The sequence below is a fragment of the Acinonyx jubatus genome, chromosome A2 (genome assembly GCF_027475565.1).
Source record: "Acinonyx jubatus isolate Ajub_Pintada_27869175 chromosome A2, VMU_Ajub_asm_v1.0, whole genome shotgun sequence".
Classification (NCBI taxonomy): Eukaryota; Metazoa; Chordata; class Mammalia; order Carnivora; family Felidae; genus Acinonyx; species Acinonyx jubatus.
In genome coordinates, this window is record NC_069383.1 from 5,561,328 (window position 1) to 5,585,811 (window position 24,484).

Here is a 24,484-nt window from a genome sequence, read left to right on the forward strand (position 1 = left end):
CCTTGGTCCCTTAACCAGCAGCGTGCACGCGTCCCCTCTCCCAGAGCACCGGCCATCTACCTCTATTTGTGGAATAAACAGCGCTGTCCCCAGTTTAAGGAATTTCAGGCGCCTGTGAGTTGAACAGGAAGACCCCAGTGGTGAGTGAGCCAATTGTTACACTTCCAGAAATTCTGCAAGTCGGTCCATGCCGCACTGGTGCCTGGAAACGGGCCACTGTTGGGGCATTTGCACCGCAGAACGTGCAGACCACAAACCAGTCGTCCCCCTGCCCCCCAGACTTGTGCCTGCTCATCATTTCCCAGGACACCACTGCTTCTTTCGGAAATCCGATGTCACCAGCAGCCTTTTCCTCTGCCCCTGGGTGAAACTGACCCTGGGAAGAACATCTTGAGTGAGGTCCAAAGTGCGTGTTGGTGTAGGTAGGGTCTCTTTGGGGATTTGTGTCCACGTCAAGGCCGTCATGCTTGAAGTCACCTAGGGTTTCTGAAAGCTGCATTCAAACCTGCTCCCCAGCTCCTTCCATCCCAAGCTTTCCAGGACCCATCCCCCAGGACAGGGAGCTATGCTGGGCCAAACCCGTTTTTGCTGAATCAGACCAACTCCACCATTTCTTTCCAGAATATTCTGTCACCGTCTCATTAGCAGAACAGTAGCCCTGAATGATCTGGGTAATGCTTTTCTTCTTTCTTCTTGGCCACATCTTTTAAGCCCCTCTACAAGGCATCAGACGTTCCCGCTGAGTGAGTTCGGGCAGTGTGGAGCCCAGAGCTGAGCACAGCAGCGAGCCTCGGCCTTGCAGCGCAGAGAAAGCAACAGGGCTCCCCGGTTCTCTGCTCAGCAACCTGCATGCATCTGTGGGAGAGGCGAGCAGGTCTGCGTTGTGTTTCCAAAGCATGGCACGCTCATGGGACAAGCCAGGTGTCCCAGACTCAGGCTGGTCCGTGTCACAGGCTGGACGGTGATGGGAATCGAGACTTTCAAACGTGACCCTTCTCTCTTTCTCCTGTAAGTTCTCTGGCCTAACGATCAAAAAGTGCAAGGGAGAAGAGAGAAATTTCCAAATCACTCCAGTCCGCTGTGGTCCTGTGTGGCCCGTAAGATTCAGCCTAGGGCACTGCCCAGACCCTTGTCTCACTGGTGGTGAATTTTCTTGTGCACGTGTATGACAAAGTTCGGGACAGGGCAAAGACGTAAATCTCGGAATCAGGTAATGTGGGTTTTCCCAGCTTGTTAGTTGTGTGATCCGGGTCAAGACACCTCTCTGACTCGGTTGTTCGTCTTTAAATAAAAGGGTATTGGAGCACCCGGGTGGCTCAGTTGGTTAAGCGTCCAACTTGGGCTCAGGTCATGATCTCGCGGTTCGTGGATTCACGGGCTCTGTGCTGACAGCTCAGAGCCAAGGAGCATATTTGGTCAAAAGGAAAATGAAAAGTTTTTGTCTAAGCCAGTACACCGTTCTTGTGCCATACGATAAAGAACGTAGCAAGCGATCACATTTCAGAGTTTAGCGACTGCAAGTGAGCGAGTGCAAATTCGTGTGGAACATAAACAGTGACTGTGGCATGCCCGATGGTCCTGTGCCTCGTTTATGTGGCCACTCACTCATCGAGTGGTGATTAAACCTCTACCAAATGTACAGGACAGTTGCTGATGGAGGGGATTAGTGCTATGAATAATTCAAAGACACTCTTGTCCTCTAAGAACTATATTTTAATCAGTAAAATAATATACCCTGTTTGCCGAGCACCTACCCCATGGCAGTTGGAGTGCTGGCTACCTCAGTTATTATTTTCTTTTGTGCTTCCCACAGTCCTGTGGGGCAGGCGTTATTAATACCATTTTATTTAAAAATTTTTTAAACGTTTATTTATTTTTGAGAGAGAGAGAGACAGAGTGCAAGCAGGGGAGGGGCAGAGAGAGAGGGAGGCAGAGAATCCAAAGCAGGCTCCAGGCTCTGAGTTGCCAACATAGAGCCTGATGCGGGGGCTCGAACCCACGAACTGTGAGATCATGACCTGAGCCGACATCAGAGGCTTAACCGACTGAGCCACCCAGGCACCCCAATTTATTTTTTCTTTTCAAGTAATCTACACACCCAGCGTGGGGCTTGACCTCACAACCCTGAGATCAAGAGTTTCACGCTCCACCGACTGAGCCAGCCAGGCACCCCTGCTCTGTTTTTTTTTTATTATTATTTTTCAATCAGGAGAACATTTCGACTTCTGTGAGGAGCTGAATTGGTAAGATTAAAAAAAAAAAAAAAAAAGGAAATCTCAGTGGGAAAAACCTACCTACTCAGTCTTTTTCAGAGTTTAATCACAGTGAGTGTGCGCTGCCATATTTAGCAACAGAGATGATCCTCTCGTGCCTTGGGGAACCCAGCTGGAGGGGAGGGGTCTCGCGCCTTGTTTGGGGAGGCTGTGCTGGCCTGGCCTGGCCTCTCTCCTTTCCTCCAGACCCTCCAGCCCTCCAGGCCAACTCAAGCTCTCCCTTCCAAGCGGGGCCATGCGTATTGCCCCTCTGGCTATTTGCGTTGATGGCACTCATTGTCCGTGCTGGCCACTCGCTGTTGAACGCATCCAGCTTTTTGTTTTTGTTTTTGTTTTTATGCAGTCATTATTGCTTTATGGTGTATCATTGTCGTTTGCAAATTCCTTGAGGGCAAAACTATTTTGCTTGTTCATTCATGCATCCTTGCCACAAATATCTGACCACTGTTTCTATCCATCAGTCCCGGGAGGAAAGAAAAGGCACACTGAACACACATTAGAAGTGTAGACTTCTAGAAGTAGATGAAACCCTAATGGGATCGAGTCTTGTCGCGATTCACAGAGGGGGAAACTGAGGCCCAGAAATTGGAAGTAACGTCTCAAGACCGTGAAGCTGGTTAGTAACACATACTGTCACTTCCCTTTAATCTAGTGTAGATATCAGCAAAAAAAAAAAAAAAAAAGAATTTTTTAAATTTAAAAATTATTTTTCAGAATGCCTGGGTGGCTCAGGCAGTTAAGCATCCAACTCTTGGTTTCAGCTCAGGTCGCGATCTCACTGTTCGTGGGTTCGAGCCCAGTGTCGGGCTCTACGCTGACAGCGTGGAGTCTGCTTGGGGTTCTCTCTCCCCCCCCCCCCCCGCCCCTCCCTCCCTCTCCCCTCTCTCCAGAGAAATAAATAAACATTTTTATAAAGATAAAAATTACTTTTCTGTCTTAGCTTTTTACAGCGGTTTTTAGTCACACAACACATAGAAAGGTTTTTGATCGGGGTTTGCCTTAGGAGTTAAGGAGATTAGAATTCTAGCCCTGCTTCTGCCGTTAGCTACAGGACCTTGGACCTTCCTGAGCCTCAACTTCCCCGTCTGTGATGGCAGGGGACGGACTAGATTCTGTCTAAAAGCCCTGTCGTGCCACAATTCTTGAGAAGCCCGGGCCTCAAGTTGTGCATTTGCTGAAGAACCTTCCCTTGAATTCCGGAGCCCCCCCTCCCCCCAGCCCCATGGCCCCACCTCACAGGTGGTCTTGTATCTTTCATCGAGCTGAAATAGATTCAGCTGATTCCCAGCCCAGGGACTTGTGGCTTCTCCACCGAGCAGCAGCCGGAGCCTCCTGACCCCGTGGAGCCCTGGAACACATGAATCAAAATAGTTGTGTGATGTCATGTCATAATGGGAATGTGCGCTGGCCAAGAATTGTCTGTACAGGGCGGTTTCCTTTTACAGTCTTTTTAAAGAGACATCTGCGGATCTGCACATGACGGGCGAGCCTGGGCTCCGTTTGCCTATTTTGTCTTCCCTCCTTCTCTGATTTTAAGGAGCAAAAAGTCCCGGAGTGTCTGAGCGCACAGCTGACCTCAACTACATAAACAAACCCGTGGCAGCGTCTTGCCTACTTAAGGACAGGGGCTGCTCCACCGCTGCGGCCGGAGGTGTGGCGGGGAGGACGGCTGAGCTCTCTCTCCGAGCCTCCGAGGAAGGACTGCAGTGGGCTTGCCCTGCGTGTCCCGTGGCCGCCGGCCCCGAGAGCGACCAGTGCCGTGCTGGGGTGAGGGCCCCGGGCTGTCGCTTGAGCACAAGCCGCGTCTCTAAGCTCTCGGTGGCTGAGCTGCTGGGTGGCCCACACCTGCCGGCCGATGCTGCAGCTCTTCCGGCCCCCCGCCATCTGGTGCTGACACGGGTTCTGCGGGCCTTGGTATGGTCACCTGCTGCTGCTCCTGTGGCCACCGCTACCCATGAAACGCTTCGGCAGTCTCAGGGGGAACAAGAAACACAAGGACCCAAACCGGAGCACGGAGAGGCGCCAGTCGGAGCCCCACGGCCTTTTCGGTAGGACGCTGCCCTTTGCCTGGTTTTCTGCCAGTCTGTGCTGTAGGCGGGGAAACCCCACGGCGTGGTGCGTGCGTGCGTGCGTGTGTGTGCGCGCGCGCGCGCACGCACAGCCTCCTGAGCGGTAGCTGTGTGCAGGTGTAATTGCCAGGCAGTAGTGAGAGGACTAGGTTGGCAGGTGTCTCTGTATTGATGGGAGTGCTTACCATGAACTGCCCGACGTTCCTCTGAGACCCCTTCCTGTGTCTCACCCCACCTGGCCCAATGAGGTTGGTGATCGATTGGATTGTCATTCATTTAGGCAAAACGCGCAGCTTGGGAGAAAGAAAGAATGGACCGGAACTGTTATTTTCGGCTATTAAGGATGAAATGTGTGTGTGCAGAGAAAACTCGTGTTGGGGGTCAACGGGATGGACCCTTCGCCCTATGGCTGAGCAATCGGACCAGGGGTTCATGTAGGAGGGGAAGGCACCTGCCTGATTCACGTCCCCAGGGAGAGGGGTTTGCTTCGCGATCTCCCTGGCGTCTGGAACCTTCCACGGCTCCCCCACACACGGGGTTGGGACCAGTGTGACTGACTGGGTCATGAGGGGCAGCGTCTGTGATTCAGTACCTCCAGTGACCTGTGGATTTGGGGTCAGTTTTCCCTCCGGCTGGGTGGCGTGACAGGAATTCCAGAGCATTCTGAGCTCCCTGGAGGCGTGGCTAAGACCCGCCCATTCAAAATTCGATGGGACACTTCTTCATTTTAAGTTCCCGGTGGCCACAGCCTGTGTGACGCAGGGTGTTCCTGAGTACCCCGCTGTGGGAGGGACCGAAAGGGCCCCGCGCACATCCCGGGGGTAGTGAAGGTGCCAATCCAATTGTACCAACTACTTCCAGAAAGCCTCTGGGGGGCCCAGTGCGAGGCTGGTGACCCTGGGGCGTGCGGGCAGAGGAAACAGCAGCTCTGGAACCAGGGAGTTTTTGACCTTGTGGAGGAACGTAGGAATAGTGTCTGATCGGATGCTACGGTGGAGTTGGGTACAAACACGCCCGCCCTTGCCCCGGGGGCGAATGGCAGATGTCTTTGGACTTGATTCATAGACTGTGGTTTACAAAGAAGACTCTTGCTTTAAATAATAAAGTAATAAACACTCATTTACCTTAGAATTAAATCTGAACCCAATACTTAACTAAAAGTCTCGTTTTGCTAACGGGGAAGGGCAGGGCCATTATTAAAAGCCTGTTACTTGCCAGACCGTGGTTTCCCCTCCCACATTTCAAATTTGGCTGTCTTCGTGTCTCCTACGCTCCTGAGATCAAAAATTAATATTTGCGTGTCGACCAAGTTTTATAAGCGCTCACGTGCACATGGCCGGCCCTGACCAGGGTCGGGGGCATCGGGGCTCCCTCCAGAAGCTTCCTCTGGGGTTCAGGAAGCAGGCGGAGGCCACTCGAGGTGGCCAGAGCCCGGGCATCCAGGTTTGTGGTGTATCCTGTCTTTCCTTTTGTCAGAGTCTCAGGGTGCAAGGAGCTGAGAGCAAGGCCAGGGGGCAGGTGTCGGCCCCTCAGACTATGCCGGGCGGGGGGACGGCGAATGAAGAAAAACAGTCGGAGAGTGTCCACTGGGCGTCCCCTCCCCTCCGTGCCTTGCTGACCCTCACCCGCCTGTCAAGACTCCGCTTAACCTTCCCTTCCCTAAAGCCCGGTCACCCGTCCTGTGATCCCCTGGCTTCTTGGGGACAGGGATATGTCCCCAAAGCAGCCTTCTATCCCACATCCTCACCACAGACTTGCTGGTTATGGGACGCATTGTTCCTGGTAGGTGAGTAGGGATCGCTTCAGGTTTTTTGTTTTTCTAAATTCCCTTTCAGCCGGTCCACTCCTTCCTACGGTGGCCAGGGAATTTTAGAGGAGGCCTCTTCTTTCTCCAGAAAGCTTCCGTGAGGGTCGTGACGATGTTTGTCCTTCTCTTCCATTTTCCTCAAATCGAGCACACGCAGGTGGCTGGTGTGGGCTCCTCACTCTCCGTGGCCGGGCCGTACTGTCCCAGGAGCCACGGACTTGTCCACGGAGACACATCCTTGCCGCACACACGTGCAGGTGCACCCACTCACACGCAGCTGTCCCCACGGCCTTCTGAACAACTGAGAGAGAAGGAGAGTCAGGCCACGGCCAACCGGCCGTTACAGAGCCTGGAGGGCAATCGTATTCGCCTGGATGGCATTTTCGTTTGGAAGTACGTGGCTCTCGTCGGGCTTTTGAACACTTCAAGGCTTGTGATAAAACACCCTTGAAGGTTCGGATTCACGAAAAGCTCATCCCTTCAAACCCCCTCAGAGTTTAGCATCTGCCCAGATCCCCTGCAAAGCTAAGCAGACGCCTCAGATTTTCATGCTCCGTGTGATACATGAGTGATGATGTCGACTTCAGCCTTTTCTTGCAGCCTCTTTGGTCAACAGACATCCAGATTATGTTGACAAAGAGCATGTGGCAATGTGAATAAAAAATGCAAAAGGAAGATTAGGAAAGGATTATGCTCATCAGATAAAAGAGGGCTGGCTGCAGTAACTTTTCTTCCCTCTGCAATTAGAGGGGACTAATTAAAAGAGGTAGGGCGGGCGCCTGGGTGGCTCAGTCGGTTGGGCATCCGACTTCGGCTCGGGTGGTGATCTCACAGTCTGTGAGTTCAAGCCCTGCGTCGGGCTCTGCGCGGACAGCTCGGAGCCTGGATGGAGCCTGCTTCGGATTCTGTGTCTCCCTCTCTCTCTCTCTGCCTGTCCCCCACTCCTGCTCTTTCAAAAATAAAAATAAAAACCATAAAAAAAAAAAGATAGATGTACCTGAAGTCTTAAGAGACCCCTTCTGGGGACCGCACTGGAGACAGGAAGTGCGTCAGGAAGCTGGCACTCTGTCCCCATCCGGGAGGCGTCTAAGTAACACCGAAGACCGAAACCTCTTTCTGGTGGGTCTTTGCTTTACAGCAAGCTTCCCCTTCCCATGACCCTCCTCGGGATAAGTATGACCACTTCTGGAGCAAAACTTCAGGGTTCCTCATGCCCAGGTCCCCTCGTCACCCCACACTGCCTGGCCCAGCTTGTCCTCTGTGTGTGCAGGCAGGTCGCACAGCCAGGCATGGTGCTGGGGGGAAGTGTCCCTGGCTCTCTGCCTCAAAGCAGCGGGCCTGGCCGCAAAGTGACATCTGTGGTTCGTCCTGCCTCCCCCAGCTGTCCCCCTCTGCTCCCTGCCTGTCCCTCATGCTCTTCGCATAATCGCGGTTGCCCGGAAAGACCCCAGTGTCCACTCAGTGTCTCGTTCAGATACTCGTACTTCCCTCTCTCTAACGGAAAATTGCAAGCGTGTAGAGACGTAGGGGGAACGGCACCACATAGCCGTGTTCAAGTTCAGCAGCGCCCAGTGCTCTGCCAATCCCACCAGCGTCTGGGGGCACGGCGGTGAGCAAGACACCTGCCACCCTCACTGAGGCAGACACCTGAGATGGTTTTTTTTTTAATTGTGGTCAAATAAAACTTAGCGCCCTACCCGCTTTGAGGTGCACGGTGTAGTGGCATTCATCCCCGTCCGTCTCCGGAGCTTTCCGTCGTTCCCAGCTGAAACTCTGCACTCGTGAAACAACACTTCCCCGTCCACGCTCCCCGGCCCCTGGCCCCCAGCTTTCGACTTTCTGTCTCTTGGAATTGACCACTCTAGGGGCCTCATGCAAGTGGAACCACCCAGTGTTTGGCTTGTGCGGTGGTGAGCGCTGTGGAGGAAGAGGCAGGATGAGGGGTCGGCCGCCTGGGGGTGAGGGGGGAGCTCTTCCCCTGCCAAGGCTTGGGGAAGTGGGCCATGCAGGTCCCTGAGGTCAGGGGGACACCCTTGCCAGGTTCCAGGAACAGCAAGAGGTCCGTGTGGGGACCACAGGAAGCAGAGTCAGGCACTCAGCTGGAGACCAGGCGGGGAGGTGAGCTCAGTGGCCAGCATGGTCCCCTCCCTGTGGGCGCGTGAACTTGGGGCTGAACTTGGCTGAATGGAACACCCGGGGGGTGTCGAGAAGAGCACTGCTGGGCCCTGAGGGCTGGGGCCGCCCCCAAGGGGACTCGAGCCCGTGTCCCCACCCTGCCTCTCTGTGGGCCTGGTGGCCCCCACCCCCGGCACCTGCTGGACGTGCGCTCACACAGAAGACTCCCGGACATGCAGGATCTCATCTGCAGGGCTGGGCGCACCGGGGGGATGGCAGACTCTAACAGGCAGGGGTGGGGCGTTGAGCGTCACGGAGGGCATTTCCTCGTGTTCCTCGGAGCAGTGCACAGTTTAGGAGTTCTCAGCTCAGCTAGAAGTCAAGAGAGGGAGGTCTGGCTCACCGGCCCCCGTCCGTCCCACCCTCTCCGTTGCTCTCCTGCCCTTCTGTACGCAGCCGTCCCCAAACGCGGCTCAGCGGTCCCTGGACGTGGGCCCCGGGTAGACGACAGGTGGAAGGCATAGCCCGGGTGAGGGCTTCCTGGGAAAAATCTCAGTTAAGCACTTCCGGATTCATCCCTTCTGCGGGCTTCCTGGATCCCTCAGCCACCACCCAGCAGGCCGGCAGGAGGCAGGGTAGCCCTGGGTGTGCGTTGCCTCGGGCAGTGTGTTCACCCTCTCTGTGCCTCAACTTCCCATCTGTGCACTGCCGGCTCCAGGGTTGAGTGAGGAGGACTCGGGGGAGACCGTGGTGGCCGGGGCTGTCACTGTCCACGCCCCTTCCCTCATCTGCCCCAGCAGGACAGAGGGGAGTGTCCCAGCAACAGGCCGAGTGACAGCAGTGACAGTGAAATGGGTGCTTGTGGCGGGTGGCTCGTGGGCTCTGAGAGGTTAGGCGCCTGTAAGCAGTGTGTTTGCGGGGGCTTTTGTCCTCCGGGGAGCCCTGGTCTGCACAGAGAACGCGGATCCCGCACAAACGATGCCGGTACCGCGGACGTGTGATGGGCGTGAATGGACAGTAGGACAAGATCACAGAGCCGGGGGAGGGCAGAGAGAAATAGGGAGAAGAAGCACTCAGGGAAGGGGCTGGACTTAAGCACAGTGACTCTGGACAGTGATGGAGAAGCTTCCTGTGATTCACTGACTCGGCTCGGGGCTGGAATGCCGGGTTGGGGTCACACAACTGCTGTTCTGTCATCCAGACCCTTCCAGAAGGACGCCCCCCCCCCAGGGTGGGTCTAAGGGCCCCCTTGGCACCTGAAAGCATCGTGTGGGCTTCCTGCCTCTAGAAGAGATGAGAACGTCGTACATTTACGGGTGCCTGGGTGGCTCGGTCGGTTAAGCGTCTGACTCTTGGTTTCGGCTCAGGTTGTGATCTCAGGGTTTCGTGAGTTCGAGCCCCGCATCGGGCTCTGTGCTGCTGGTGCAGAACCTGCTTGGGATTCTCTCTCTCTCTCTCTCTGCCTCTCTCTCTCTCTCTCTGCCCTTCCCCTACTCGTGCTGTCTCTATCTCCCTCAAATAAACTTAAAAATTAAAAAAAAAATGCGGTACATTTAAAGAGCAGCACGAACTCCGTCCTCAAGTCATAATTTGCCTTTGATGATCGAGAAGAAAAAACATACAAGGTGCGAGTACTCAAGAACAAATCAACAGGGGTGTTCCCTGATCATCACAACGGCTTCTTGCCCCACTGTGTCCCTGGGCCCAGGCTGTGGCCCTGGGACTGCTGGCCTCCACAGGTACCTCATGACAGTGGTGGTGGTCCAAGGTTTAAGTCCCTAGGAGGGAGTGTGTCCCCTCCCGGTTAGGACCCAGGTCAGCCTTGTGCTTGGCCTTGCAGAGTCCAGTGAGAACAATGCCTCCGGAGCTATGGAGTGCGTGCGGTGAGGTGGGGTGGGGTGCACCTACAGAAAACCCTGGGTGGGAAAAATGAACTACTGGGACCTCATCAAGATAAAAAGCGTCTGCACAGTGAAGGAAACAGTCAAAAACAGTAAAAGGCAACCTACAGGATGGGAGAAGATATTCGCCGATAACGTATCTGATGAAGGGTTAGCATCCAAAATCTATGAAGAACTTGTCAAACTCGATACCCAAAAAACCAAATAATCCAGGTAAGAAATGGGCAGAAGACATGAATAGACCTTCTTCCAAAGCAGACATCTAGATGGCCAACAGACACATGAAAAGATACTCAACATGATTACCCATCTGAGAAATCTAATCAAAACTATGATGAGATACCACCTCTCACCTGTCAGAATGGCTAAAATTAACAACTCCGGCAACAACAGATGCAGGTGAGGGTGTGCAGAAAAGGGAACCCTTTTGCAGTGTTGGTGGGAATGCAAACTGGTGCAGCCGCTCTGGAAAACAGTATGGAGGTTCCTTGAAAAGTTAAAAATAGAACTACCCTACGACCCAGCAATTGCACTACTAGGCATTTATCCAAAGAATACAAAATACAGATCCGAAGGGGCACGTGCACCCCATGTTTATAGCAGCGCTATCAACAATAGCCAAATTCTGGAAAGATCCCAAATGTCCATCAGCCGATGAATGGATAAAGAACATGTGGTGTGTGTGTGTGTGTGTGTGTATGATGGAATATTACTGTACGATCAAAAAGAATGAAATCTTGCCATTTGTAACAATGTGGATGGGGCCAGAATGTGCTATATGCTAAGTGAAATAATTCGGTCAGAGAAAGACAAATACCATACGATTTCACTCCTAGGTGGAATTTAAGAAACAAAACGGATGAACAGATGGGAGGGAGAGGAAAAAAAGAGAGTGGGCAACAAACCATAAGAGACTTTTTTTAATGTTCGTTTTGAGAGTGTGTGTGCACGGGCAACTGGGGAAGGGCAGGGAGAGAGGGAGAGAGAATCCCAAGCAGGCTCCACACTGTGCAGTGGCACCCGATGTGGGGCCCAATCCCACGATCCGTGAGATCGTGACCTGAGCTGAAATCAAGAGTCAGACGCTTACCCGGATAAGCCACGAAAGTGCCCCAAGGGACGCTTAAATATAGAGAACAAACTGAGGGTTGATGGAGGGAGGTGGGGGATGGGTTGAATAGGTGATGGGGTACTAAGGAGGGCACTTGTTGGGATGAGCCCTGGGTGTCGTGTGTAAGTGATGAATTCTCCTGCAACCAACGTTGCGTTGTATAGTAACTAACTAGAATTTAAAGAAGAACTTGAAAAAAGAAAGAGCAAAGGAAGAAAAGAGAAAAAAAGAAAAGAAAGGAAAAGAACAGAAAAGAAAAAGAAAGAACGCACACCTGGCTCTGGACGTAGGCCTACACATTTCTGTCCGGGACTCCAGAGCGAGAGTGCTGCTGACGAGGAGGTGGAAGGTTCACAGCAGATTCAGAAGCGAGTTTCGGTAACTCCAAAAACTAAAATACTTGGCCGAGCCCCCACGCTGGGCTGAAAGACCTAACACAAAGCAGGGGTTTCATCAAGGAACAGCAACTAAGGGATAAAGCGCCTAGGACCCGGCCTCACCTACATTCAACACCCCCATAGCTTTCGTATCTATAAACCGAATCCCTTGTAGCCCCTTCCTCCTAGAAACAGCGTCGCGGGGACACAACGCTCGACAACGAGAAAACAATACGCCCGAGCGCAGAACTCTGAGCTGCGGACGGGCAGGCCCGGTGGTACCGTCTGTAGTCAGTTCCCCGGGCAAGTGAGGACCCTGGGAAACTGTTTCCGTACAGGTGCATTTCAGCAGGCGGCTTCTGAGAAATTCTCTGCTTGTCGGAACGATGCATGCTTCCCTTGAAGCTTTTCTGTGGACAGTTTATTGCATATATATAGATACTGGGAAGCCTTTGATTGTCTGCGGGTCCAGAGCAAAGGAAGAGAAGGGGAAATGCCTGGTATAGACATGGGGAGGTAGGTCTTAACATGGAGGTTTTGTTATCATTCAGGTTCGGTGAGGCTGACCGTCGAGTCCGGGGACCCTGCCTCAAATACTTTGTTGTCCGCAGCCCCCGAGAGGAGGGCCACAGGTACCGTGCAGAGCCGTGAAGGGACGAGGCAGGTGGGCCAGGAGGCAGAAGGCCGCCTGGTGGCGGGGAGAGGATGGCCAGGAGCCTTTATTGTGTTTCGGTGGGAAAGGCAAAGCCGGGCAGGGTCAGCATGTCTGAAATTGGCGGATTCGAATCATCCCAGCAGGCTGTGGGGTATTGGGGTATCAGCAGTCTCTAGTGTGTGGTCCCCGGCCCCCCTTCCACCAGGGTTAGGGCATGGGGAAGGGATTCTGAGTCTGGGTTCCCGGATAGGTTGGTTTGCGTGGGAGAGGCATGCTCTCTCTAAGGATTGGCCACCCTGGGAGGGGCGGTCTCTCCCCAGGCAGCGAGGACCCCCGATGCCAGAACAGAGACCCAGAAAATAAGACCGTTCGTTCACACTAGAGGTCACTGCCATACTTCTGATTCTCTTTACCTTTACCTTCCAAGCGTTTTCAAGTCTGCGGGGTGAGAGTCTGCCTTCCTTGCGAGCGGAGTCTCCAGGATGCAGGGCCTCGCGGGGAGGGGCTTGTGCCCCCGCCGAGTCTAGACACCCTGGCTTCCCCGGGCCTCAGGTGCCCAGCCGGTCGGGCTTCTCCTTGTGTTACTTCTCTCCCGGGGGGTGTTTCTCCCTTCCCTTTCGAGGGCACCATCTTTCAAGCCTGGGACACATCTCTGGCACCTGCAGACGGAGGGGAAGGGCTGTCTGTCCCTGATGGGGTTGCTTCAGGCCACAGAAAGTGCCAGGTGAGTGTCTGTGGGCAAGCAAGCTGTGCCCGCCGTCTCGCCCGTTGCCGTAGACGATATTCCATGAAACGATCACGGGCCCACTGGATGTTTTGTGGCCACTTTGCATGGAGCCTGGGGCTCGCCTAACCACGGCCTTATTTCTGGAAGAAAGCGACAGGAAGGCGTGGCCAGACCAACACAGGGGCCTGTAGAGGACCCGGCACCACCCTGGGGGCCCCGGGAGGTGCGGAACAGACGGTTGGCTTCCATTTTGAGGTCTCCTTGAACCTCACCGCCCTACTCCCACCTGGCGCCCTACTCCCACCTACTCCCACTCCCTCCGCCCGGCCACGCTCTCTCCCCGGTTCTCTAACCCTCCCTCGGCCTCCAAGATGGGCCTTGTCGACTCTCCCCGGGCTTGCCTCCCACTCAGTCTCCCTGGGTCGCTCCGTTAACCTCCGGCCATGGCGTGTGGGTCTTGGGTGCTGAGGACGTGGTGGTGACACCTATAGACATCGAGCCGACGCGTTCAAATGGGTCATAAACGTGTGTGATGAGAGATGATAAAAAGCAAAGGGTCAGCTGAGGTTTTTGTCGGAAGGATCTGATTTTGATGTGGGGGATGGGGGGCCGGTGAGGGGGAGGCTGCTCTGGGCGGATCACCAGCTGGGGGGTCTGGGGCAGGGGCGCGGGAAGGGGTCCAGGCAGGAGAACGAGGCGAAGGTCTGGGGCCGGCAGGGCCAGGCGTGTCACAGGCACTTAGCAGGGTCGCCCAGAGCTCAGGGGAACGACACGGGTGTCTCAGCGCCCGGAAGGTCATCCTCCGTGGCCCCCACCCAGCACAGAGCCCCTGGAACACGTTCTGGAAACGCGGTGGCTGTTGCTCGGCCCTCCCGTTCCTGACGTTCCTGCCGGCATCCGTGGGCCTCAGGCCCACGGATCCAACCTGGAAAAGCAGGTTTTCTCCCAAACAAGGAACAAGGGGTATCTCTGCTGGAGGTTTCCATTGTGCGACTTTGGGGGCCCTGGCCCACCTCCGCATCGTGTGGGTCGGCTGAGGGTGGCCGGTCCAGATGACGGTGGCCCCTGGGGAGTTGGCTCTTATTCCAGGCTGGTACAAAAGACCCCGCCAGGAGGCCCTGAGAGTGACTTCTCGGGGTCACGTGGCCCAGCTTCACGCTGTGTCCAGAAGATAAGCTAAAGAGGACGGGGCTGAGTGTGTTTTTCCCCTTGCGGGAAACGCCCTCCTTGCCCTGCTCGCCCAGGCCCACCAGCCTCTCTGGGGTTTTCCACAGAATCTCCCCCGAGCGCTCCAGGACCAGCCACTGTCCCGCTCACGTTTGCCAAGGGGTCAGGAACCCAGCGCGGTGTCTGGTTGGTCTGCTCGGGCCAACTCGCTAAACTTCTCGGGTGTGGAGACTGCGTCTTGTTCTCTTTCTGCCGGTGACAGACCTCTGATTGTGACCCACGTTCATGAGCCACCTTCCTCCATGACAGGACCCCCGGTTCTCATGCTGTAGCCTGCATGGGGCTCGGGAGGGCATACGAGCAAGCTATGCAGTGAACTATAAGGGGCAATGTTGTTTAGACTTGTGGAAAAGATTCTTGAAGGAGGGGAAAGGTGTGTCCCCATTGATCCCCTATTCCTTCCCCCTGCCTTGAAGGCAGCATGTGATGACTGGGACTCCAGCAGCCATCTTGGACCCTAAGGTGATTGCTGGGGACGGAAAACACACCCTGAGGAGAGTGGAGACTAGAGACAGGGGCCTGGGTTAACGTTGTGACACTGCCTTAGCGGCTCCGGGCTGCTTACCTGACAGGCGTCCTTTGTGCGAAAGCAGAATAAACCTCTCTCTTCCCGAAACCACTGTTATTTTGGGTTTTCCTATGAAATGAGAGCAAACGAAATCCTCACTGATGCCAAGTTCCTCGCATGGAACTTGCCCCATACTGGGCACTGGGTAATAACGTGAGGACCAAGGAAGTGATCTGTGAGCTCCTCCCCAGGTGTGGCTTTTGCAGACTGAGGCTACTGAGGCTCGGTGGGTGGGGCTGCCCAGGTGGGGACGAGGGCCTGGTCTCCGAGGACATCCCACTGAAGTTTGTCCAGCTCCGTATTCCCTAAAGCTGTGTGTCCACTGTATACAAGTAGACTCACTCTAAGAAAACGCCGATATTGTAAATTTACACTAAAAAAAAAATTGGACTGGATGGGGCGCCCGGGCGGCTCAGTCCTTAAGCGTCCGACTTCGGCTCAGGTCACGATCTCGCGGTTCGCGAGTTCGAGCCGCGCATTGGGCTCTGTGCTGACAGTTCGGAGCCTGGAGCCCGTTTCAGATTCTCTGTCTCCCTCTCTCTCTGCCCCTCCCCCACTCATACTTTGTCCCTCTCTCTCTCAAAAATAAACATGAAAATTTTTTTTTAATTTATAATAAAAAATTGTTGACGCCTTATACAAATAGGTCCTTTTCTGAAATCACTGTATCCTTTTTTGTGGTTTTAAAATATGACTTAGTTTGAAAAGATTCCAGCCCAGAGAGAGACGGATATGACACTTCCACTGAAGGTGCACTGGCAAATTTGAGGCCAGCCCCTTGGGCCACGTGTTGAGCCTGGACGTAGGCTGTGCAGTCTGGACTCTGTACAAATCGGGTTTTGACACATTTCTTTTATGACGTGTGTCTGGCTGCGCGTCCCCAGATAAGCCAGCAACCGCAAGTTAATCCGTCTGATAAATATATGTATTATGTGTGTGTGATGGGCTGGGGCGAACCGTGGGATGAGAAAATGAGATGTGGCTCGCGGAAGCCCGCAGTGTGGCCGGGGGTGAGGACGCCGGCCTGGAGGGAAGACCCTGGGATCACGCTGGTGCTCCGTGCTCCAGGGCTTGGGTGGAGTTGGGCTCTGTCTACACTGGACCCAGCTCTGTCTAAAGCTGGATTGATGAGACGCAGCTTCGAAGGAGGGGAGGGCAGTCAAAGAAAAGTCCAGAAAGAGAAAAATGGGGCCTGGTTTGACTGAATGCAGGGTGCCAGGCTGGGGCTTCTGGAAGGGGTGTGAGCCAGGGAGGGTGTTAGGAGAGGGCCACGGGGAAGAGCCAGAGCTGGTCCTGCGTGAACAGCGGCCTCACAGGGCCTCAGCGGTGGCTTCCCTCGGCCTCCCCCGGGGGAGGGTCTACCGGTGTTCCCAGCCCCTGAGCAGCCCCTACCCTGCACCTCCCGCCACTTGCTTGTGGGGAGCCCCGTGGCTCTGAGGGCAGTGTCCCCGGGCAGGTGCCTCCCAGCACTGGCAGGTGCGGGGTCCCTGGCTGCCGGTCTCGACACAGGGATCAGAGGCGAGAGGGGGGGCGGCAGCCGGCCAGGACCAGGAGAGAGGCACCTAGGGGAGTAGAGGAAGGCCAGCGTGGGAGGCACTAAGGGCCGGGGCACGGCCGGGACCTTGAGCACGGACCTGGGTGGTGGGGACGTCACCATGAGCTATCAGTGATGGTTTCGCACGGTGTGATGCGGCTCTACAATGTTTTATGTTCACTAACTGTGTTAAGGCAGGTAGAGGACATGGTGGAGGGGCGTTCCTGTTTTCCAGATGGGAGGACTGCGGCCCAGAGAGGCCCAGAGGTCTGTCAGTCACTTGTGGCAACCTATCAAAGGAGATGACCCCGGGCATCCTTTTCCGGGGGACTTCCCTCTGCTCACGATGCCCGAGGTGGATCCCCCACCCCCCTGCTGTGCTAACGGGCAAAGCCTCCGCTTCTCAGCCACATTTTTCGCCCACACTCCGGCTGCTACCTTGGGCCACCCGTGAGTCACGGGGGATGCTGAGTCAGAAGTCCCCTATCCTCCCCGCTGCTCCTTGCCAGGTGACTCAGCCTGGTCGCAGAGCAGCCAAAACTGATGGGAGGGGAAACAGAAGGGGCTGTAGCCTAGAGATAACCTCTGAGCAGCCGTGGCCTTGACCTGAGGAGATACCTAAACAGTACCCCAGAAAGGCAAGCAAAGCGCTGTGTCATCAGGCCGGCGCCTGTGGGCCGGGAACCCCCAAGGTGCACCCCAGCCTGGGGGTGATTCCTATCACCCACCAAAGCCCTCCCAGAGTCCCCTCCTCAGGGCTCTCCCACGACACCAGCCTCCCTTCTCCTGGACGGAACCCACCGCGGGGCTCCCATGCCTGGTGATGGATCACTTGGAGTGACCCCGTCCTCGTGACCAGGTCTGGCCCTTCTGCCCCTCGACTTACTGTAGCCAGATGGGGCTCGGATCCCGGATCCAATCATCCTGGAAGGTCCCAGCACCCACAAACGGATCAACCTCAGGCACTATGTTGTTGATAGCTTGATTAACAATGCAGTACTAACTTTTAAAGCTTTGTTCGTTGTTTTTGTAAAGTTTATTTATTTTGAGGGTGGGGGAGGGAGAGAACCAGCAGGGGAGGGGCGGGGGGGGGGGGCGGACAGAGGATCCAAAGTGGGCTCCACACTGTCGGCAGAGAGCCCGACGCAGGGCTCCAACCCCCGAACCATGAGATGATGACCTGAACCAAAGTCGGACGCTTAACTGACTGAGCCACCCAGGAGCCCCCTTTTGAAACCTTGTAAATGTAACTTTTCCTAACGTAGAAACATACAGAAACATGTGCAGATCGTGGGCGGTAAAATCGTGGTTTGAATGTGCTCACGTAAGCAACGTGCAGATCAAGGAAGGGGGGGCGTCAGGAGCCTCCCCCGCACCCCCTCCAGGGCACTTCCCCCCCAAGATTGGCATTGCCTGGTGTTGAACTTTATATGGTTGGTCCATACAAGAGGTATTTTTCATCTGGCTTCTTCCGCGTGAGCGTCGTGAGCAACCCAGCTGACGTCCTAGCTGCGCTCCGCCCTCTCTGGTCGCTGCACGAAGAACATTCCGTCCTCTGCCCGGACCACAGCTCCTCCGTCCACCCACCTGGACGGGCACGGGCGGTGTCCGGCCGGGGGCCCTGACGGAGTGCCGCCGTGAACGCTCTCGTACGTTTGCACGCTTCCGTGGGACACACACACACACACGAGGACTGTTGGTTGTAGCACACGCAGACGTGCAGCCTCGCTGGGGATCTCGGCGTCCGCTGTGCGTGCAGCCTGCCTCCCGGGCGGGTCTCTAAGCAGACACCGTGTCCTCGTGTCTCCGTGTGTGTGGTGCCCTGTACTCACAAGCCGCCTCCTTCCGCCCGTCATCCAGCTCCGCGCAATGATGCAGGTGTGTTTCCTCACCTGGTCAATCGAGGGGTAGCGTCAGTGCCCGATGGGTCAGTGAGAGGCGGTGCCCGGCATCCCACGTCCTGGCCTGCTTCCCCACTAGCAGGGACTCAGGCTCAGCCTGTTCATGGCCCACCATCAAGAGTAGCCGGCGGGGTCCGCAGGGGATCCGGGAGGAGCTCCGGTCTCTAAGGCTGCATGCTTCCTGGGGCTCAGCGTTTGGGATTTATTTATGACGGGGAACTGTAGCAGGACCCGGTTTGTAACCACCAGCTGTCGCTATAGCAACTCCTCACTTACAGCAGCCTCCACACTAAAAATAGATCGCTTCATCCCTAGGATAGAAAAATCAAAGAAAATCAAGTCCCCAGATGGATCTCGAGGTGTGGCGATGTATGTTTCTGGCCTTTTTCACCACCGATCTAAAAGCAGAAAGGTCTGCGGTGGGATGGCCGGTCCCCTGCAAGCGTTCTCGGGGCCACAGGGGCACAGAAGCCTCCCCCCTGCTTAGAAGACCTCCTCCCTTATAGTCCAGAGGTTTGAATACTGAATCATAAACAGTCGTTTCACATCGGCCTTACTGTTTCTTCATCTGAATTCTTCTGTGGGATTGTAAACCTCTTTCAAGGTCGGGGACTTAATTATCAGGGTGATACGAGGACTGAAAATCCTGTCCTATGAAAAGGAGTTGAAAGAATCGGAAATGTTGGCATGGACAGGAGTGTGCTTAGCGAGGGCCGAGAACAGCCTTCGAATATTTGAAGGAGTATCCTAATGAAGAGGGGTTGCCTTGTTCTCATCCTGCAGGAAAACAGAACTCAACTCCACGGGAGAGACTATCTACCCCCACCCCACCCCACCCCCGAAAATACATGTATTTTTTTAAGTGCATTTTATTGCATTTTAGAAAATCTAAAATAAAATTTCATTTAGTCTGTAACTAGAAGTTGGGTATTATAGATAGGGGATGAATCGCTGGAATCTACCCCTGAAATCATTATTGCGCTATATGCTAATAACTAACTTGGAGGTAAATTTATATAAATAAAATAAAATAATAAAAAAATATTTCAAAGCATTTTAAAACCAGAAAAAGCCCTCCCGAATCACAAGCCTGCAAAGCGCCCCAGCATCTCTGTGGACCTCTAAGGAGGACAGCGTCCCGGACGGCTGCTGCCCGGGGACGCAGCTGAACTGATGCTGGCTGGGCGGGGCCAGGGACCCTCCCGAGGTGGCTATGGAGACTCAGGGTCACCCTGCCCACACACGGGAGGCGCTCAGTAGTGTTAGTTGTTCCCACAGGGGTATTCCAGCCAAGGACGAGGTCTTAAACGTTGGATGGGAGGGTTACGGAGACCTCCTCCAGGTCCCGGCTCTGAGCTACAGGCAGAATGGACCAGGGCTGTGGGTTACGGTGAGAAGTAAGCTTGAAACGGGGAGTGTTTGGAGCTAGCAGTACTGGGAGTAGCTGGGCTCAGGCCAGGGGCCGTTGGGGGCGCCCGGAGGTCCTTGGATTTGGACCTTCCTGGGGAGTCCCCTCTCTGCTCCACTGGGACCCTCCCTGCCCATAAGCCACATGTAGTAGTGATTAGTGATATGCTGCTCCTTATTTTTATTTCGTTTTTGTTTTGCGGGCGTGGGGTTGTTTTTTGGTCTTTTTGGTTTTGCGTTTTTTTACCTTGTGGTAAAGTAGACAAACGTGAAATTCACCTCGTATCTGTTTCTGAGTGCGCGGCTTTGTGGCCTGAGTCACACTGACGTGGCTGTACGACCACCTCCGCCATCATCCCCAGAACTTTTTCTTCTTGCAAAACCGAGGCTCCGCCCCCATTCGACAATGACCGATCCCTTCTCTGTCCCCCAGCCCCTGGCGCCCACCGTTCTGATTCTCTGTCCCTATGAATTGGACTCTTGTAGTCACTCATCTAAGTGGAGTCACGTGGCATTTGTCCCTTTGTGACCGGCTTATTTCACGTAGCGCGGTGTCCTCAGGGTTCGTCCCTGTTGTAGCGTGTGTCACAATTTCCTGCCTTTCCTTTTTGACGTATTTATTTTTAAGAGAGAGAGACCGACCGCACAAGTAGGGAGGGGCAGAGAGAGAGAGAGAGAGAGAGAGAGAGAGAGAATCCCAAGCAGGTTCCACGCAGTCAGCACAGAGCCCAATGTGGGGCTTGAACCGTGAGAACATGACCTGAGCCGAAATCAAGAGTCGGTCACTTAACCGACTGAGCCACCCAGGCGCCCCTCCTTCCTTTTTTTTTTTTTTTTAAATTTTTTTTTAATTAAAAAAAAAATTTTTTTTTTAACATTTATTCATTTTTGAGGCAGAGACAGAGCATGAACAGGGGAGGGTCCGAGAAAGAGGGAGACACAGAATCCGAAACAGGCTCCAGGCTCTGAGCTGTCAGCACAGAGCCCGACGCGGGGCTCGAACTCACGGACCACGAGATCATGACCTGAGCCGAAGTCGGCCGCTTAACCGACTGAGCCACCCAGGCGCCCCCCCTCCTTCCTTTTTAAGGAGAAGTCATTTTCTGCTGGATGTAGACACCATGTTTTGTTTATCTGCTCAGTCAGGGGACCTGGCCACGTCTCCCCGCCTAGGTTGCAAGCCCTTCAAGGCAGCTGTGGACCTCATTCCTGTCAGCCTGGCACCAAACACGTGGCCCTTGTGTGTGTGGCGAAATGAGCCCCGCTGCTGGATCCTTCCAGGGCTACGCCCTGCACCCCCCAGTGGGAGGGCCTCCTGACACCCATCGCTGTGTGTAATGAGAAGGTGCTGAGAGCCTGGGGACCACCTCCGGAGTTATTGCTGGGACGCTGGGCCCCCACAGAATACTGGGGGGGAGGGGCAGCCACCTGCAGTGTGACCCGAGGGATGCAGTGAGCAGCCCCAAGCCCCCAACATCGGATTTTCCAAAGGTTCAAGTTTCAGCTCAGGTGGCATGCGTTTGGATCCTGGCATCATCTGCTGTTTCATTCTTTCTCCCAGAGGCCTCTGTTCTTAGCGCTCACAAATCAACAGGTAGCAGCTAAGTGCCAATTAGCCAATCACACAGAGCAAGGCACTGGAGATAGACCAGGAATAGTGTTTGGGTTAGGACCTGTGTGGGGGGCCAGGAGACTGGCGTGGTCTGTAGAGGTGGCCTGGAGACATGGGGTCCTTAGCAAAAGTGGTAGAGGGGCGTCTGGGTGGCTCAGTCCGTTGAGCGTCCGACTTGGCTCAGGTCATGATCTCCCGGTTCGTGGGTTCGAGCCCCGCGTCGGGCTCTGTGCTGGCAGCTCGGAGCCTGGAGCCTGCTTTGGACTCTGTGTCTCCCTCTCTCTCTCTGCCCGTCCCCTGCTCGTGCTCTGTCTCTCAAAAATAAATAAACGTTTAAAAAAATTTTTTTTAATGAAAGATAAGAAGAAATGGTAGAGGGAGGCCCTACCAACCTGGGGCGGGGCTGGCAGTGGTTTCTGGGAGGGAGGTTGGCACTCATCACAGATGAGTGGGGACCAGCTCTGCCTTCTGAGGGTTCTTACAGGTTTTCCTGCCCCAGGGGACTCGGAGACGCTCACTCCTGGGCTCGCCCAGAGGTTGCAGAAGGGCTGTGGGGGCAGAGGGGGCCCTGTGGCTTGTTTGACTTGCTTGGCGCTAACATGGACCCAAGGGGGCCAACACTAGACAGAGTCGAAACGCCAGACCTGCCGAGAGGACGCTACAGAGGAAGGGATCTGAAGGCTTCGAGAGATGGGAATGTGAGAGTAAATTATCACGTAGGACCCACTCCCTGCCCTCCGCCTCCTCCCCCAGAGAACCCAGAGGACACACTTGTGACCAAGGCCATGTGACAAATGATTGGCAAGGGGAGCCCAGCACCTTGGAGGAGCTCCGTGCACGCTCGCCCCCGAGGGTCAGAAATTATAGTGCCTCTGTTCTGGGAATCCTAAATACAGTGGGGACAGTCGGGTCCCAGGTGGCAGGGGGCCAAGCGGCGATGGGAAGGGTCTGCCTTGCGCAGACCTGGGGTGTCGGCTCCTTTATGTTGGTCTTCCTGGGAGTGAGGCAGAGGGAGGCCTCCGCAATTCACGTCTGTGTAAGTGGGCAAGTTCTAGGCCAAGCGGACAAAAGCCTAGTCTGAATCATAAAAACAGAGTCACGGCCCATCAGTCGGTTCCCAGACCCGAGCCAGTTCAGACCCAGAACGCCTCGAATGGAGGGGAGGCCAGGTCCCCTCGAGGAAGGACCCCGGGACACTACCAAAAATCCGTGCTGTCGGCGCCTGCCCCAGAGGGACCTTCGGCTTCACCAGGGTGACTGTGCGTTGGCCCAAGGAAATGACCCAGTGCTTCAGAGATCACCTGACCCTGGCTCCGAACGGACCCCAATCCCAGGAGACCCGGAAGGTCTCAGCAGGTGCTTGTGGGAGAGCAGGCGCTGGTGATTCCAGCACAGAATTTCTCTAGCCCCCCGCCCCTCAGCGGAGGGGGAGAGCCCTTCCTGTGTGCGGTCCTTGACTTCCCCGTGTCTCTAAGCAGAGACCCCAGGGCGGAGGGGCGGGGGGGGGGGTGGATGTGGGGCCGGGGTGACAGAGGCTCACAAGTGGGGAGCTGGCTGGAGGCTGCGGAGGCAGCTGGGAAGTGAGGAATGTCACTTCATCAGAAGCCGCGGGGCCCGTGTCTTATCAGTGTGGGTGTGTTAGCACATCCATAATAAGAAAGTGCCGGCTGATATGACAGCCCGTGAGTGGGGGCGGGTGTCGAGCTGTCGGCTGACAGGGGGAAGGCCGAGGTGCGTGCCGTCTGTCCCCTTGGCTGGTCGAGAAGCCTTAGGGTCTCGCCGCTTTCAGGAGAGAGAGACTTCTGCCCTCCCTGCCTGTTGGTGACCGGCAGAGCCCTCCTTTCCGAGCGAGAGATGAGCCCTCCAGAGGAGCCGCTGGGGCGGGAGAAGGTGCAGGTGACAGACAGTAGGTTCTCATGCGAAGGGAGAACAGGAACCCAGGGTGCTATGTCCCGTGCCTGGAGGAAAGGCCGTGACGCTGGGCACACGGGGGCCGGTGTCGGCCTATCCCTGCAGGACGTCGGGCTCCAAGGGGCAGCTCCCCACCACCTGGCCAGAACATTCTCAAGCTGCATCGCAGGCTCTTGCTGCCAACCCCCCCACCCCTACCCCGGCCCCTCCACGCCCGGGGCTCAGCCTGCATCCGGGCCCTTCCCTCATCCCTCCCCAGAAGCCAATATGGCCCCGGCGTGTTACATCCCGTCTTGGCCTATCAAGAGTCTTGCCAAAGGGATGTTGTCTCGCTCTCCGTGCTATCAGTCTTGCCTTGGTGACCAGAACCTCCGGGGGTCTGTGCTCGGTTTCCTCCCCACTCAGAGACTGGAGGCCGGCCCCATACCCTGTGCTTCGCTGGCTCCCCTGGGATGGCCCTCCGCCTTTCCTGTGGCAGCTGGGCACCTCCGGGTTGGCCTTCTAGAGGGTCACCCGGGCAGTCTGTGTCTAATGCTTGGAGTGTCCTCCCTGCTGGCCGGGCTTGCCTGCTCTGGTCCACTTGACGGGCCACTCCCGGCCCAGCCCGGCTCTTCCCAGGCTCCCGACCACTTGCCCTAGGCTGGCCAGCTTCTCCGACACACTGGCAGTTGGAATGGGCCTGGCAAGTGACCTTGGCCCGGGGTGAGTGCTGCTGACTTGGGTTTGGGTCCTCCTCCCAGGACGTGGACACAGTCACTCCCCCCGGTTGCTGGCAGCCGTCTGTGACCACGAGGCAAGGTCGCTAAAGACCAAATGGACACAGAGGGAAGACACACAGCTCCACCCTGGATTTCCTGTCCTGACACAAACATTATTACGGTGAAAGCCAGTTTGATTTCGACTTTCTGTTACTTACAGCCCAAACGCACCCTTCACAGGAGAGTCTCATATAATGACACCACGAGAAGGGAGAAGGGCAGGCCTCCTGTCACATGTGGGGAGCAAGAACCAGAGAATCCCCTTTGGAAATTCAGACCAGTCAGCTTTGGACTCTATGGAAAGGGGTCCCAGGCGGCCTGGCATCAGAGTTCTTAGCCAAGGCCCAGAAATCGGTTCTAGCTAGTTCAAGTGGGCAAAAAAGGGGGAAAAATGATTAAAGGATATTGAGTAGCTCACAGAATCCCTAGCGTGGAGAGAACCTGGCTGGGTGTTCCCAAGACGGGCCCAGAGTCACCTCCAGAACGGGGACGGTGGATTCCCACGCAGCCCTGGGCCACTGCAGTGCCCCC

At 55.4% G+C, this 24,484-nt stretch overlaps 1 protein-coding gene across 6 annotated transcripts in view; it reads left to right on the forward strand.

Moving 5' to 3' along the window:
• Nucleotides 1-24,484, forward strand: part of PRKAG2 (protein kinase AMP-activated non-catalytic subunit gamma 2) — a 258,595-nt gene that overhangs the window by 107,630 nt on the left and 126,481 nt on the right. Inside the window, exon 4 of one of the 6 annotated variants that reach the window (XM_027051158.2) lies at nt 12,205-12,285. The exons of 4 other annotated variants lie outside the window; for them this stretch is intronic. In XM_027051158.2, coding sequence (XP_026906959.1) covers nt 12,205-12,285 — 81 coding nt within the window. Of the gene's footprint in view, nt 1-3,288; nt 4,322-12,204; nt 12,286-24,484 lie in introns of those variants that run through there. One more of the 6 variants, XM_027051164.2, reaches the window with a different exon arrangement.